The sequence below is a fragment of the Bubalus kerabau genome, chromosome 11 (assembly GCF_029407905.1).
Source record: "Bubalus kerabau isolate K-KA32 ecotype Philippines breed swamp buffalo chromosome 11, PCC_UOA_SB_1v2, whole genome shotgun sequence".
In the NCBI taxonomy this organism is placed as follows: domain Eukaryota; kingdom Metazoa; phylum Chordata; class Mammalia; order Artiodactyla; family Bovidae; genus Bubalus; species Bubalus kerabau.
Window position 1 is genome coordinate 5941541 of NC_073634.1, and position 15473 is coordinate 5957013.

The 15473-nt window shown below is 47.6% G+C and overlaps 1 protein-coding gene across 1 annotated transcript in view; it reads right to left on the reverse strand.

Annotated features, from left to right (window-relative positions):
- The window catches only part of FAM178B (family with sequence similarity 178 member B), a 105367-nt gene that overhangs the window by 59895 nt on the left and 29999 nt on the right, over window positions 1-15473 (reverse strand). Inside the window, exon 7 of the mRNA XM_055539374.1 lies at window positions 14637-14721. Within this exon, the coding sequence (XP_055395349.1) occupies window positions 14637-14721 (85 nt within the window). The remainder of the gene's footprint in view (window positions 1-14636; window positions 14722-15473) is intronic.

Here is a 15473-nt window from a genome sequence, read left to right on the forward strand (position 1 = left end):
ATGCAGCAGGATGAGCCCCTCTGATGCGTGACCTCTGCTCCATCAACAGGCTTGCACACCTGCACACACCGGCACCTTCTCAGCCTGGCTGTGCCTTACAGTCACCTGCGAGCTGAAAAGATCCTGTGCCTGAGAGCCAAGCACACAGCAGGACATGGACTAGCCCCACTGAATGAGTGGATGTGTCTCAGGGACCACGTGCGTTACCCACAGTGGACATCTGCATCCCCTCCCGCCAGCTCCTCTCATCCCATGCAGTCAGTGGTTGCAGAGCTGCCTGTGTGCTCCCGCAAGGTCGGGACATGGGTCTGCTGGCCCCGTGGAGACCGGATTGCATGTGCGCTCCACCCTCACTCAGCAGCACCTTCCTGGTCGATTCTGACCACCACCTGTACAGCCGGCTCACAGGGGCCACGTCAGGAGCTGCTGGGTTCAACTGGTTTTGCTCCCAGGACACAGGTACAGTGAGAGAAAAAGATAAAATGAGCTGGACTGGGGGTCAGGCTGACCACATAGGAGACTGCACTTCATACGAAGACTGTGAAGCTCAGTCTTTCCAGCCCCCGGAAAGTGAAGTGCTAGTCGCTCAGTCAAATGTGACTCTTTGTGACTCCATGGACTGTAGCTCGCCAGGCTCCCCTGTCCATGGAGTTCTCCAGGTAAGAATACTGGAGTGAGGTGCCATTCCCTTCTCCAGGGGATCCTCCTGACCCAGGGATCGAACCTGGGTCTCCCGCACTGCGGAAAGATTCTTTACAGTCCGTACCCCCTTCCAGCCCCCTGACTACCTGTAAAACGGGGAAAATGACAGGATCTACTTGTTGGATGGTTGTGGTGACTGAAGGAGATAGGCAGAGCCAGGGGCTCAGGGGCTGGCATGAGCTCTCTAGAAAAGTTAGCTCTCATTCTTAATGAAATCACATTTATCATCACAAGAGACAATAATGTGTTTCAAAAACGAGGCTCAGTTATGAAGCTGAATTACTATTATTGTTGCATTCCAACTGGAGACTCTGGAGAGGCTGTGCTGAGCCAATTACAGTTTCAAGGGAGCCAGGGAGTCGGGGGCAGATTTCCTGAGTGGTCCTCAAAGTGTTTTCCTGCCCATTTGGGTCTACATGACACTCTTGCTGCACCATCAGGGTTAGGATGGAGATTTAGTGCAGCTGGGCCCATAGAACTGGATCCCTAGGGCCTTCCCTGGTGGCCAAGTGGTTAAGACTTCACCTTCCAATACAGGGAGGTGTGGGTTCAATCCCTGGTCGGTGAGCTAAGATCACAGGTGCCTCCTGGCTAAAAACTGAAATCCTAAAACAGAAGCAATATTGTAACAAATTGAATAAAACTTTAAAAAAATGGTCCACATGAAAAAAAAAAAAAAGTCTTTAAAAAAGAACTGGATCCTGGCCTCTCTCTCTGGGCCCGGGGATGGGGCAGCTGCCCTGAGAAATTTAGGAATAAAGGGCACCCACATAGCAATGCAGAGCGGGCCCTGGACCCAGTACAGACGTGCTCCGTGTGTGTGTGATCCATGAGTAACAAGGCTGTGGGGAGCCCCAAGGGGCAGCTGTCCACAGGCTAGGCCTTCACTCAGCTCCAGGAGGCTCTGAATGGGCTGCTTCCCAGCACCCCCCCCGCCCCCCCGCCAGCCCCGTACCTGGAGACTGCCTGGCCCACCGTGGCAGGCAGAGCAGGTCAAGTGAGGACAACTCCTTATAAGCCAGCAAAGAGCAGACAGTGTCAACTGGATCTAGAGACTAAGAAGTTTTTGACTGCTTAAAAATGTGAGAAAACAGAAAAAAGAAAAACAAAACTCAGCCATCCGAGAATAGGGTGAGAGATAAATGGCCAAAATAAAAAGCTGCAGAAATTAAAATGAAGTACAGAGAGTATTTAGAACATTCGTGCTGCTCAGTTCCTGCGGTCTATCTAATGATCTCTGATTCATAAAGAAATACATTAAAATTTTTTTTTTTTGGGCTGTGCTGCACGGCATGTGGGATCTTAGTTCCTCACCAAGGACTGAACCCCTGCATTGGCAGCTCGGAGTCTCAACCACTGGATGGCCAGGGAACTTCCTATATTTTGTTTTGATACTAGCTATCGTTCTGAATGTCCACTGTACACCAGGTGCTTCATATATGTAATTACTTATTGTTTAGTCCCTAAGTTGTATTTGACTCTTTGCGACCCCATGGACTGCGGCATGCCAGGCTTCCCTGTCCTTTACTATCTCCTGGAATTTGCTCAAATTCATGTTCATTAAGTTGGTGATGCCATCCAACCATCTCATCCTCTGTTGTCCCCTTCTCCTCCTGCCTTCAATTTTTCCCAGCATCAGGGTCTCTTCCAATGAGTTGGCTCTTCACATCAGGTGGCCAAAGTATTGGAGCTTCAGCTTCAGCATCAGTCCTTCCCGTGAATACTCAGGGTTGGTTTCCTTTAGGATGGACTGCTTTCATCTCCTTGCAGTCCAGGGGACTCTCAGGAGTCTTCTCCACACCGCACTACTAACGCTGAGGAGAGCGCTCAGTGCTCGGCACCTGCCGCTCAGGTGAGGACTTGGTGCCTGACCGCTGAACTCCGCCTGGGTCCTGAGGTGGCCCGGACCTGCTGCACGGCCTCCCCACCCAAAGCCCAAAGAAGGGTATACCAAGGGGAGCCCAAAGAAGACATACAGATGGCAACTGAGGCAATGCAAAGATCATCAGGCTTTAGGGAAAGGCAAATTAAACTGCAATGAGCTACCACTGCATACCTCTTAAAAGGACTGACTAAACCGAGTGGTGGGGAAGACGTGGAGCAACTGGAGCACGGCTGGGGGAAGCTGCACAAGAGCTTTAGAGAAAAGTGGGGCAGCGCTGTCGGAACAGCTTGAACACACATCTACCGTAGGACCCGGGCTACGCACGCATACATGCTTACCCTAAGGGTCCACACAAAGACCTACATGAGAACATTTATATCGACTTTAATAGCTGCCAAACTGAAAGCAACCGAAATGTCTACCAAGAGGTGACTGGATGAACACACTGTGGTACTGCCCCACAAAGGAACACCACAAAGCTGCTGACTGGAAGAAACTACGGATACACACAATGCTCTTGGTGCATCTCAAAGCAACTGAAAGAAGCAAGACAAAAAAAATACACACTGCATGGTCCCATTTATATAAAACGACAGAAAATGCCTGGAGAATCCCATGGACAGAGAAGCCTGGAGGGCTATGGTCCATGGGTTGCAGAGAGTCGGACACGACAGAAGCGACTTAGCATGCATGCAGGCGTAGGAAATGCAAGCTGATCTGGAGACAGTAGATTGATCGTTTCCTAGGTATAAAAGGGGAGAGGGATGGATTAATGACAAAGAGCCACCAGAAAGCTTAAGGGCCCGGGACAATGGACCTTGTTATTTTGACCGCGCTGAGTTTTACGGGTCTACGTTTGTGTTCTGTGTGTAAGTGGCACACGCTGAATGCATATAGGTTAAGGTATGTCAATTACGCCTCAACAAAACTGTCTTTAAAAAGATGAGTTAAAATGTAAATGTAAGTGTTGATGTTTTCTTTTCACACCCAGGGGTGGGGGGGCTGTTTCATCTCCCCCCACTCTGGAGAAAACCCTGCCTGACTTGTGCCGTGTGGCCTGTGGCCTCTCCTGACATCCGGGAGAGAGCGGGGAAACTCTTACGAGATTAACTCTCCACGGGAGGCAACTGCAGATAAATGTCAACGTGACAGAAGAAAGATGGTGTAAATAAACCCGTAAATACAAAAACACACACTAAGTGGATTGTGCATTAATTCCGCTCCTGAAAATCATTACAAGAAGCTATTGATTATGAGGAGAGGCGCGGGCTGTGGGGAATGGGTGGAGAGCTGGCGTTCGCTTTTCAAATACCTTTCTCTTGTCCTATTTGAATGTTCTGCGCTTGATGCGTAGACCACTTCTGAGAAAATAAAAACAGGTTCCGGGCTACTAAGATTATTGGTTATCTTTTGGCATTATTCTTTTTTTTTTTTTAATCATTTATTTAGCTGAGCTGGAACTTAGTTACAGCACTCGGAGTCTTCTGAGCTTCATCGGGGCATTTGAGATCTTTAGTGGCGGCGTGCACACTCTTAGTTGGGGCATGTGGGATCTAGTTACTCAACCAGGGATTGAACCCAGGGCCCCCTGTATTGGGAGTGCTGCGCAGTCTTAGCCGCTGGACCACCAGGGAAGTCCCTGTTATTTTTCTTATAAGAAGTAATCCTATAGATATTATCTGGGAGGCAGGAAGGAAGGAGGGTTGAAAAGGAGGAAGGAGAGAGGATGCAAGCAATGACAGAAAAGAAAGTCACCCACAAAATGGGGCACGTCCAAGAGAGTCCCAAAGTTCCAGTGACTACAATCCTGGAGCTCTGGCGACAGAGGGAAAAAGCATGGCGATCAAGGGAGGCAGGACACAGCTTCCCAAGACACTGCTCATGAAAACAAATTTCTTCTGAAAGCTAAATGTCACACCCACTGAAAAAAATATCCAGAGAATGTCCTGGCCAGGGTCGCTTTATTCTGATATACCTTCTCCCTCCTACACAGCTATCATAGAAGCTGGCAGGGAATGGAAGGAGTAGGTCAGAATGAACCACACCGTCTTGAAAACTAATGGGAAAGAAGCTACACGTGTTTTACTTCTTGTCCAGTGTTTCGACCTCACTGACGAGCTCCTCTTCTCCAGGCACTGCTGCCTACTCAGTGTGATTTGCCCTGGGTTACTGGCCAGTCCTACATGGGCACGGCTGAAGCATGTTTGTTACAGAAACATGAGGTCATTTCTCACAAGCAATTAGTTGCATAAGAACATGTTTGCTTTCAAAACCAAACTCTGCCATTAAAAAAAAAAAAAAAAACCTGTTAGTGCTAATAAACAAGTTCAGCAAGGTTGCAGGATATAAGGTCAATACAGAAATACTCTGTTGTATTTCTACACACTAGCAAGGAATGATCTGAAAAGAAAATGAAGAAAAAAGTCCCACTTATGATAATATCAAAAAGAAGAAAGTAGTAGGAATAAATTTAACAAAAAGAAGTGCAAGACTTGTATACCAAAAACTACAATACATTCTTAAAAAGAAATGAAAGAAAATCTAGAGAAATGGAGAGATAGCCCATGTTCATAGATTAGAAGACTCAATATTATTAGATGGTAGTAACTCTCAAAGTAATTTATAGCTTCAACACAATCACTATAGAAAACCCAGCTGTCATTTTTGGGAGAGGTTGATTCAGTTCAGTTCAGTTCAGTCACTTAGTCATGTCCGACTCTTTGCGACCCCATGAATCTCAGCACTCCAGGCCTCCCTGTCCATCACCAACTCCCGGGGTTCACTCAAACTCATGTACATCGAGTCAGTGATGCCATCCAGCCATCTCATCCTCTGTCGTCCCCTTCTCCTCCTGCCCCCAATCCCTCCCAGCATCAGGGTCTTTTCCAATGAGTCAACTCTTTGCATGAGGTGGTCAAAGTATTGGAGTTTCAGGCTCAGCAACAGTCCTTCCAAGGACTGGTGTCCTTTAGGATGGACTGGTTGGATCTCCTTGTAGTCCAAGGGACTCTCAAGAGTCTTCTCCAACACCACAGTTGAAAAGCATCAATTCTTTGGTGCTCAGCTTTCTTCACAGCCCAACTCTCACATCCATACATGACCACGGGAAAAACCATAGCCTTGACTAGACGGACCTTTGTTGCCAAAGTAATATCGCTGCTTTTTAATATGCTGTCTAGGTTGGTCATAACTTTCCTTCCAAGCAGTAAGCATCTTTTAATTTCATGGCTGCAGTCACCATCTGCAGTGATTTTGGAGCCCAACAAATAAAGTCTGACACTGTTTCCACTGTTTCCCCATCTATTTCCCATGAAGCGATGGGACCAGATGCCATGATCTTCGTTTTCTGAATGTTGAGCTTTAAGCCAACTTTTTCACTCTCCTCTTTCACTTTCTTCAAGAGGCTTTTTAGATCCTCTTCACTTTCTGCTATAAGGGTGGTGTCATCTGCATATATGAGGTTATTGATATTTCTCCCAGCAACCTTGATTCCAGCTTGTGCTTCCTCCAGCCCAGCGTTTCTCATGATGTACTCTGCATATAAGTTAAATAAGCACGGTGACAGTACACAGCCTTGACGTACTCCTTTTCCTATTTGGAACCAGTCTGTTGTTCCATGTCCAGTTCTAACTGTTGCTTCCTCACCTGCATACAGGTTTCTCAAGAGGCAGGTCAGGTGGTCTGGTATTCCCATCTCTTTCTGAATTTCCCACAGTTTATTGTGATCCACACAGTCAAAGGCTTTGGCATAGTCAATAAAGCAGAAATAGATGTTTTTCTGGAACTCTCTTGCTTTTTCCATGATCCAGCGGATGTTGGCCATTTGGTCTCTGGTTCCTCTGCCTTTTCTAAATCCAGCTTGAACAACTGGAAGTTCATGGTTCACGTATTGCTGAAGCCTGGCTTGGGGAATTTTGAGCATTACTTTACTAGCGTGTGATATGAGTGCAATTGTGCAGTAGTCTGAGCATTCTTTGGCATTGCCTTTCTTTGGGACTGGAATGAAAACTGACCTTTTCCAGTCCTATGGCCACTGCTGAGTTTTCCAAATTTGCTGGTTGATTAGCCAATCCTAAAATTAATATTATTTTTTTAATTTTTATTTAAACTAGGTCATGAAGTGAAGTGGCTCAGTCGTGTCCAACTCTTTGCGACCCCATGGACTGTAGCCTCCCAGGCTCCATCCTTGAGATTTTCCAGGCAAGAATACTGGAGTGGGTTAATCCTAAAATTAATATGGAAATACAAGTAACCCAGAATAGCTAAAATGATTTTGAAAAGAGTGAAGCTGGAGAACTCACACTTCTCAATTTCAAAACTGACTACAACTATGAAGGAGGAGAAGGGGATGACAGAGGATGAGGTGGTTAGATGACATCACTGACTCAACGGACATGAGTTTGAGCAAACTCCAGGAGTTGGTGATGGACAGGGAAGCCTGGCGTGCTGCAGTCCATGAGGTCACAAAGAGTCAGACGTGACCGAGCGACTGAACTGACGATAATCAAGAATTTGTGGCACTGGCATTAGGACATATATATATCTCAATGGACTAGAACTGAGAGTCAGAAATAGACTGATATATCCATTGTTAACTGATTTACTGATTTTCAACAAGGGTGCCCAGATAACTCACTGTGGGAAAGCACAGTCTTTCAATAAATTATCCTGGGACAAGAGCATCTCCACATGAAAAAGACTGAAGCTGGACCCCTATCTCACACTGTATACAAAAATCAACTCAAAATGAATCAAAGGCCTAAATGGAAAGTCTACAGCTACAGAATTCTCAGAGTAAAACATAACAGGACACCTTCATGACCTTAGACAAAGCAATGGTATCTTGTTTGACATCAAAAGCATAGGCAACAATAGAAAACAGAGCTAAATTAGATTTTATCAAAATTAAAAACTTTTGTGCATCAAAGGCCACCAGCAAAACAGTGAAAAGGTAACACACAAGATGGGGGAAAATATTTGCAAATCACATATCTTGTAAGTGAAAGTGAAAGTTGCTCAGTCACATCTGACTCTTTGCAACTCTATGCACTATACAGTCCATGGAATTCTCCAGGCCAGAATACTGGAGTGGGTTGCCTTTCCCTTCTCCAGGGGATCTTCCCAACCCAGGAACTGAACCGAGATCTCCCGCATTGCAGGAGTACTCTTTTACCAGCTGAGCTATCAGGGAGGGGTCTAGTATCCAGTGTATATAAAGAACTCCTGCAACTCAACAGAAAAATACAAACAATCCAATCAAAAAACACGAGTGAAGCAAATGAATAGATACCTCCTCTAAGAAGATACACACATGGCCAACAAATACAAGAACAGGTGCTCCACATCCTTAGTCATTAGAGAAATGCAAGCCCAAACCACAATGAGATATCACTTCATACCCACTAGTATGACTCCTATCAACAGATGGACATAACAGATGTTGGCAAGGATGTGAAGAAATTGGGACCCTCATACACTTCTGGTGGGAAAGTAAAATGACGCAGCCCGTTAGGAAAACGGTTTTGCAGTCCTTCAAAAAGTTGAACAGAGTCACCCAATTAGCCAGCAATTCCACTATTAAGCATATACCGGGGAGAACTAAAAGCGTATGTCCCCATACACTTGTGTGGGAATGTTCATGGGTGCTTAGTTGCTCAGTTGTGTCTGACCCTCTGTGATCCCATGGACTGTGGCCCGCCAGGCTCCTCTGTCCATGGGATTTTTCAGGCAAGAATACTGGAGTGGGCTGCCATTGCCTCCTTCAGGGGATCTTCCCGACCCAGGGATCAAACTGCATCTCCTGTGTCTCCTGCATTGCAGGCAGACTCTTTACCTGTCACAGCAGTGTTATTCACAATGGCCTCAAAGTGGAAATAACCCAACAGTCCATCAACTGATGAATGGATAAAATGCGGTATATCCATAAAATGGAATATTATTCATCCATAAAAGGAATAAAGTACTAGTACATGCTACAACATGCATGAACCTTGAAAACATCACGCCAAGTAAAAGAAGCAGGCACAAAAGGTCCCATATTATGTCATTTCATGTATATGAAGTGTCTGGGATAAGCAAGCCCATGGGGACAGAATGCATTAGGGGCTGCAGGGGAGTGGGGGGTGACTGCTGATACATGAGGTCTCTCCTGGGGGTGATGAAAGTGTTCAGGAATTAGACAGTGGTGGAGGTTGAACAACTCTGAATCATACTGAATCATACACTTTAAAAGGATGAATTATATGGCACATGAACTGTATCTAAATAACAACAACGGCAACCACCACCTGTCCTGGTCTTGCCAAATGTTAATAAAGCTTCATGATGCCTGCAACGGCCCCCACTGTCCTCCAAGAGATGGCCCCAAACGTCCAGTCTTCTCTCCTACTCGGCCCACTCTTCCCACTTCCTCGTCTCCCATCTCTCCTCAGCCGGGGCTATGCCCAAGGCTGCAAACAGTAGAACTATGTTCCACCTTCAGTCGAATACAGTCTGCAGATGGGCTCACAGTGGGGGTTTTCTGGGTTTCGTTTTTTAATTGAGTTCGTTACCACTGGGAGACTGCGCATAAACACGCGTAGTCTGGCTACAACAGATTCTCTTGGCTGTCAATCCAAGTGCCAGGCTTCCCTTCTTCCCAAGAAAGGGAACTCCGGTTTCACCTTGTGTCTGCTCAGGGACAGTGGCCCACCCCCAGCGGAGGAACCATGTCATCCATTTATCTTTGTAGATAATGGCCGAGGGTGGCTACTGAAGCTCTGAGTCATAGCAACAGCAAAAGGCTCTGGCTCTATTAGCAGAAAACAGTTTTATTATATGTCAGAAACCAACTGACCTTAAAGTTCATGCAGCTTAAGCTCCAGGACACCTCACCTGCATGGCCCTGTGAGTGTTCTAGGTCAGCCAGGGAAGCCACGCTGCAGTCAGCAGGTGAGCATCAACAGTTCTGAAAACTATCCTATAAGGAGATTGAGCGCAAAAGGCCCTGAGACTCCCAGGGTTTAATGTTTATCCAGTACGATTTCTCGACTCATTCTCAGTAAACACTCACTTCCATATTTAACTTTCCATGTAATGAATTAGATGCTTCAGGTGTCAGAACTGCAGACAAAGATTTTAAAACATCTGTTAGAAGTATGCTCAAGGTGGTAAATGAAAATACGCTCATATTAAATGAACAAATAAGAAATTCCAGTAGAGAAACAGAAACTATTAAAAAAGAAACAACAAAGGACTAAATGGAAATTCCAAAACTAAAAATTCAAATATTTGCAAGGAGGCTGGAAAAAAGTGAATCTGCTGTATTCTACCCTGGAGGTGTAGGATTCACGAGGTTGAAAATTCTTCAGACCTAGTCCATGTTCAAAGGGTGCTGGTAATTAGAATACAGGGAAAGGGTCCTCTAAAGCCTGTGATCCAGTTCTGTGTAATGAAACAAAATGGAAAAGAATGTCCTGACAAAAAGAGAGAAAAAAGTACAAGAAGCTATGACCTCTTATCCTTCACCCTTGTCCTTTCTGCCTTGAATACTGTTGTCTTATGAGAACATGATTATGCTTGGAGCAATAACAGCCATTTTGCAACCTTGAGGGGGAGTGGTGAGAAGCGGGACACAAGCTAAGCCAGAGCCCTGAGAGCATAAATCTGTTGCACATCCTATGGAACAACCTGGTTCTGGATTTCCTGTCATGTGAGATGATAAACGGCTCTTAACTGGACACCTGTTACTTAGTCTGAGCACATCCCAAGGAAGACACAGCTTCTCTTGAAAATGGAGAGATCTGGCAACACGGTACCTGCCAGCCTCTTTAGAGAGGGCAGGAGCTCTCTAGTTACTGATCTCACTTGGTCCCCACTGCAACAAAGTTTGCAATCCCTGCCCTACACATCTGTTGAGAGATGGATCCATCAACCACTCCCTCTTCTACAAAGCACTTCCGATTCCCACCTCCTCCACCCCAACCCCATCCAACTAGAAGTAATTTTGCCGCAGTTCAATCTCTCCCTCATTTCTGTCTCCTATTGTAATTGGACATTTAATCCCCTCCCACTTGACTGTCAGCAGAAACCATGCCTTATTCTTCCCTGTATCTCCTGCTCTCTGGTGAAGTCCCTGCACATATATGGGAGGCACTCAAGGTCTGTTGGCTGAATAAATGAACAAACACTCCTGCCATTAAGAATGTAGGCATTCCAGAATATCCCACTCTCTAAGTTCATCAGGTGCTATGTGTTGCTTCTTAATCTAGGAAGACGATTCCCACCTTATTCCAACAGTCTAGCGAATTCTTCTCAGCCCTCAGCCCCAGTCACCTGGGCACACCCATGACAGTCACCTCTGAAGCCTGGATCCCAGGTCCTGCCAGAGGCCCGGACTTGTCCCTTAGGAAGCATGCGGGGATGAAGGCAATTGTACAAGACCTTTCCCAGGATAATCTGGGAAGAACTTCTGGTCAACCACAAATTCCAGGAAAAAGTGGAAATTTACACACATACAAATCCCCTGTTTTACAAGAGAAAGGCTAGGCAACTTGAAAGTTCACCTCCCCACCAAAGAACCAAAGACCTCAGAGGGCAGCTCCCCTACAGGGGACAAGGACACTCAGAGCACCTCATGGTGCTGACAACTCTGAGAAGCACAATTTCCTTTTGCATCAAGCCTGAGAAACCTGTATGCAGGTCAGGAAGCAACAGTTAGAACTGGACATGGAACAACAGACTGGTTCCAAATAGGAAAAGGAGTATGTCAAGGCTGTATACTGTCACCCTGCTTATTTAACTTATATGCAGAGTACATCATGAGAAATGCTGGGCTGGAAGAAGCACAAGCTGGAATCAAGATTGCCAGGAGAAATCAATAATCTCAGATATGCAGATGACACCACCCTTATGGCAGAAAGTGAAGAGGAACTAAAGAGCCTCTTGATGAAAGTGAAAGAGGAGAGTGAAAAAGTTGGCTTAAAGCTCAACATTCAGAAAACGAAGATCATGGCATCTGGTCCCATCGCTTCATGGGAAATAGATGGGGAAACAGTGGAAACAGTGTCAGACTTTATTTTTTTGGGCTCCAAAATCACCGCAGATGGTGACTACAGCCATGAAATTAAAAGACACTTACTCCTTAGAAGAAAAGTTATGACCAATCTAGATAGCATATTGAAAAGCAGAGACATTACTTTGCCAACAAAGGTCCGTCTAGTCAAGGCTATGGTTTTTCCAGTGGTCTTGTATGGATGTGAGTTGTACTGTGAAGAAAGCTGAGTGCCGAAGAATTGATGCTTTTCAACTGTGGTGTTGGAGAAAACTCTTGAGAGTCCCTTGGACTACAAGGAGATCCAACCAGTCCATTCTGAAGGAGATCAACCCTGGGTGTTCTTTGGAAGGAAATGATGCTAAAGCTGAAACTCCAAGACTTTGGCCACCTCATGCAAAGAGTTGACTCATTGGAAAAGACTCTGATGCTGGGAGGGATTGGGGGCAGGAGGAGAAGGGGACGACAGAGGATGAGATGGCTGGATGGCATCACTGACTCGATGGACGTGAGTCTGAGTGAACTCCAGGAGATGGTGATGGACAGGGACGCCTGGCATGCTGCGATTCATGGGGTGGCAAAGAGTCAGACACGACTGAGCGACTGAACTGAACTGAACTGGGTCTAATTTAACCATATGAATGCTTCCTGAACTGGCAGTTGATTTTCAGTTCCAGCTCTTGGTAGATTCTCTCCTGGCACCTGACTCTTGACTCTGTAATTGGCCTTTTATTTTTCAAAGTTATGTAAAAAACAGGTAATACAAAAAGTACCATCTTAGGCATTCTCAAGTGCACAGTTGGGTAGTGTTAAGTACATTCCCATTGTTCTGCAACCTTCATCACTACCCATTTGCAGAACCTTCTCATCCTCCCAAACTGAAATTCCATACCCAGGAAATACTAACCCTTCCAGTCTCCCTCCCCCAGGCCCTGGCAACCACTATTCTATTTTCTGTCTCTATGGATTTGACTACTCTAGGTACTTCACATCAGAGAAATCCTACAATATTTGTTCTTTTGTGTGTGACTGCTTTATCTCACTTAGCATAATGTCCTCAGGTTCATCCATGTCATAGCATGTGACGGAATTGCCTTCCTTTTTAAGGCTGATTAACACTCTGCTGCATGTACAGGCCACATTTTGCTTATCCACGCATGTGGACGTTTGGGCTTTGGGTCACTTCCTCTGTTGGACTACAGTGAGCAATGCTGCTGTGAATGTGCGTGCGTGCGGGCGTGCTTAGTCACCTCAGTCCTGTCTGATTCTTTGTGACCCCATGGACTGCTGCCCACCAGGCCCCTCTGTCTATGGGATTCTCCAGGCAAGAATACTGGAGTGAGTTGCCCTGCCCTCCTCCAGGGGATCTTCTTGACCCAGGGTTCAAGCCCGTGTCTCTTCTGTCTCTGGCATTGGCAGGTGGGTTCTTTACCACTAGCGCCACCTGGGGAGTTCGCTGTTGTGAACACGCTCGGGGGGAGGGGGTGGCAGGGGTACTGATAACTGCTCCAGTCCCTGCTTTCAGTTTTTTTGTGAACCAGACCTTTGCCCAAATCAATCAAGATCTTGACCTTGGGCATGGGATTCTGGGGGCCAGTCTCTATTCCAAGGGGAGGGAAAAAGACATCCCCCACCCCACCCCCTACACATGATGCCAGGAGAACTGCTCTGCAGTGGAGGGGGCCCTCCCAGCTGAGCTGAGACTGGGACCGAGGAAGCCGTTCCTGGCCCCACCCCCTCCCTACAGGGCAAATCAGGGACAATGTGGCCAAGAAACAGAGAGGAATGGGACGCCCCCGCTGCTTCTGTGTCTCTGAGGGGACACATACCACTGCCTGGAGGAGAAGAGTGGAACAAGGGAGGCCTCTGTTGCCCCAAAGGGCAGGCCAGCCGCAGAGGCGGCCCCAGGGGCTCAAAAGGGCAGCCGGGACTGCAGGGGCAGAGGTTATGTAAAGGCAGAGGAGGCTGAGACTGGCGCTATTCAGAGGACCTCAGTGAGAGGGGTCCCAGGCGTGGGGGTGGGGCGTGGGGGAGCCGGAGGAGTCTGGAATGCTCTCATCTGACAGATGGCCCCTAGCTCAGCCAACTCCTCCAGGAGGGGAGGCACAGAGGCAGAAATCCAAAGGGCTGGTGGCCGCTGGGGGTGGGGTGGGGTGGGGGGTGGTTAACGGCGCGTCGTGGCTCTATAACCTCGGCCTTCAGAGCTCGGTGCTCCTGTGTTTAGTGGGAGTGTGGGTGGACTGCAGCTGGTGGGCAAGGTCTGGACACCTGTGGGTCTCTCTGTCTGCCGTAAGCAACTTTCAATAGGTTACATGATATTTTTTGGTGCCAAACTGTCTAGGTTCAGGCACCAAATGATGACAGGCGGGGAAAGGTGCAGTCACTAAAGGGGAAATTAATTGCGTCTGTGCACTCTGAACATCTTAGGAGTATAAAAACAACTAAGTGTACGCCTTACATGTCAGGACCGAGGTACAGACTCAAGGCTCTTCCCCCAGCCCGGTCCAAACTTCGGGGCTCCGCAGATGCCCTGGGAACTGAGGAGGGCTGCTGCTGGGGGCTCAGCTTCAAGAACCACCCCCCACCTTGGTGACTCCAACTCAGAGAGCTTCCCTGATTCAATGCAGAGGCTCCTGCAACCCTCCCAAGCAAACTGGTGCTCTCAGTAAGAAACTGGAGGCCAGCTGTCCCCATAAATCCAGAGAACCCCCCTTCCAGAATGTTCTGGGATCCTAAGGTTGTGAAGTCAGCCTGGACTTGGCCCCCGTGATGTGATTCTGAGGCCAGATAAGGTGGCAAGAAGCCTGTTGGCTCAGCTTTTTCCTAACGCTGGACCCAGAGCCCAAGAGGGCCTGATGTCTACATGTCCCACAGTGATGCAACACCCCCACCAGCACCTGCCTGCGTGCTGGACTGGGGGCGGGGCGGGGGCGGCGCTGAGAGCTGGGCACTGGGTGGGCTCCCAGCTTGGGCGCCCAGAGTGCAAGCTGCCACCCTGCACTTCTGACAGGCACTAACCGGACTGACGGAAGAGCCCGTCCAGGCTGAGGTCCCACAGGAGACCAAAGGCTCTCGAAGAAGTTTCTGGAGGCCATGTCAGCAGCTAGGAGAAGAAAAAAAAGAAAAACAAATTAGTTGGGTCATCACTATGGAGTAACAGTAGTAAACCTTTATTACGTCATATTAAACAAGTCCCATTTAATCCTTACAAATCCACATGGTAGAAAGATACTGTCATTACTGCCACTTTGCAGATGATGAAACTAAGCTCAGAGAGGTCAAGCAACTTCCCCAGGGTCACAGCAAGTAAGGAGCAAAGCCAGGAGTCAATCCCAAGTCTAGGTGACTTGACATCTACTCTGTCCATCTCCCTGTGTGGGAGTCTTGCTCCTTTCGCCACGCCCTGAGGCCCCAGCCATGCCCCTCAGGGCAGGCACCCGTGTAGGGAAAAGAAGGAGCTCAGAAGCACTAAGCTGGACAAGGTCAAGTTGGCTCCTCTTCGTGAGCCTCACATGGCTTCCAGGTCAGCGCCTTATCTCACAGGCATGGGTGATCTCTGACTCTGCAGAGACCTTTCAGGACCAGGGCTCCCATCCCCAAGGGCTGGGAAAAACTGTTGGCCGAGGGCCCAGACCTGAGTCTAAGGAGAGTCCCTCACTCAAATCACTCAAGGTCACACCCTCCCCTCCCAGGGCAGTCTTCCTCTGATAACTGGCCAATGCAGGGGCTCAAAGGCCAGGACCCTTGCCTCAACTGAGACAACTCTAAAGTGCAATCCCAGTTCCAGGGCCCCCTGCCCTGCTGCCGAGGATCGGCCATGACCTCTCTTGCATTAGTTTTGCTCCTCAGCTTCCC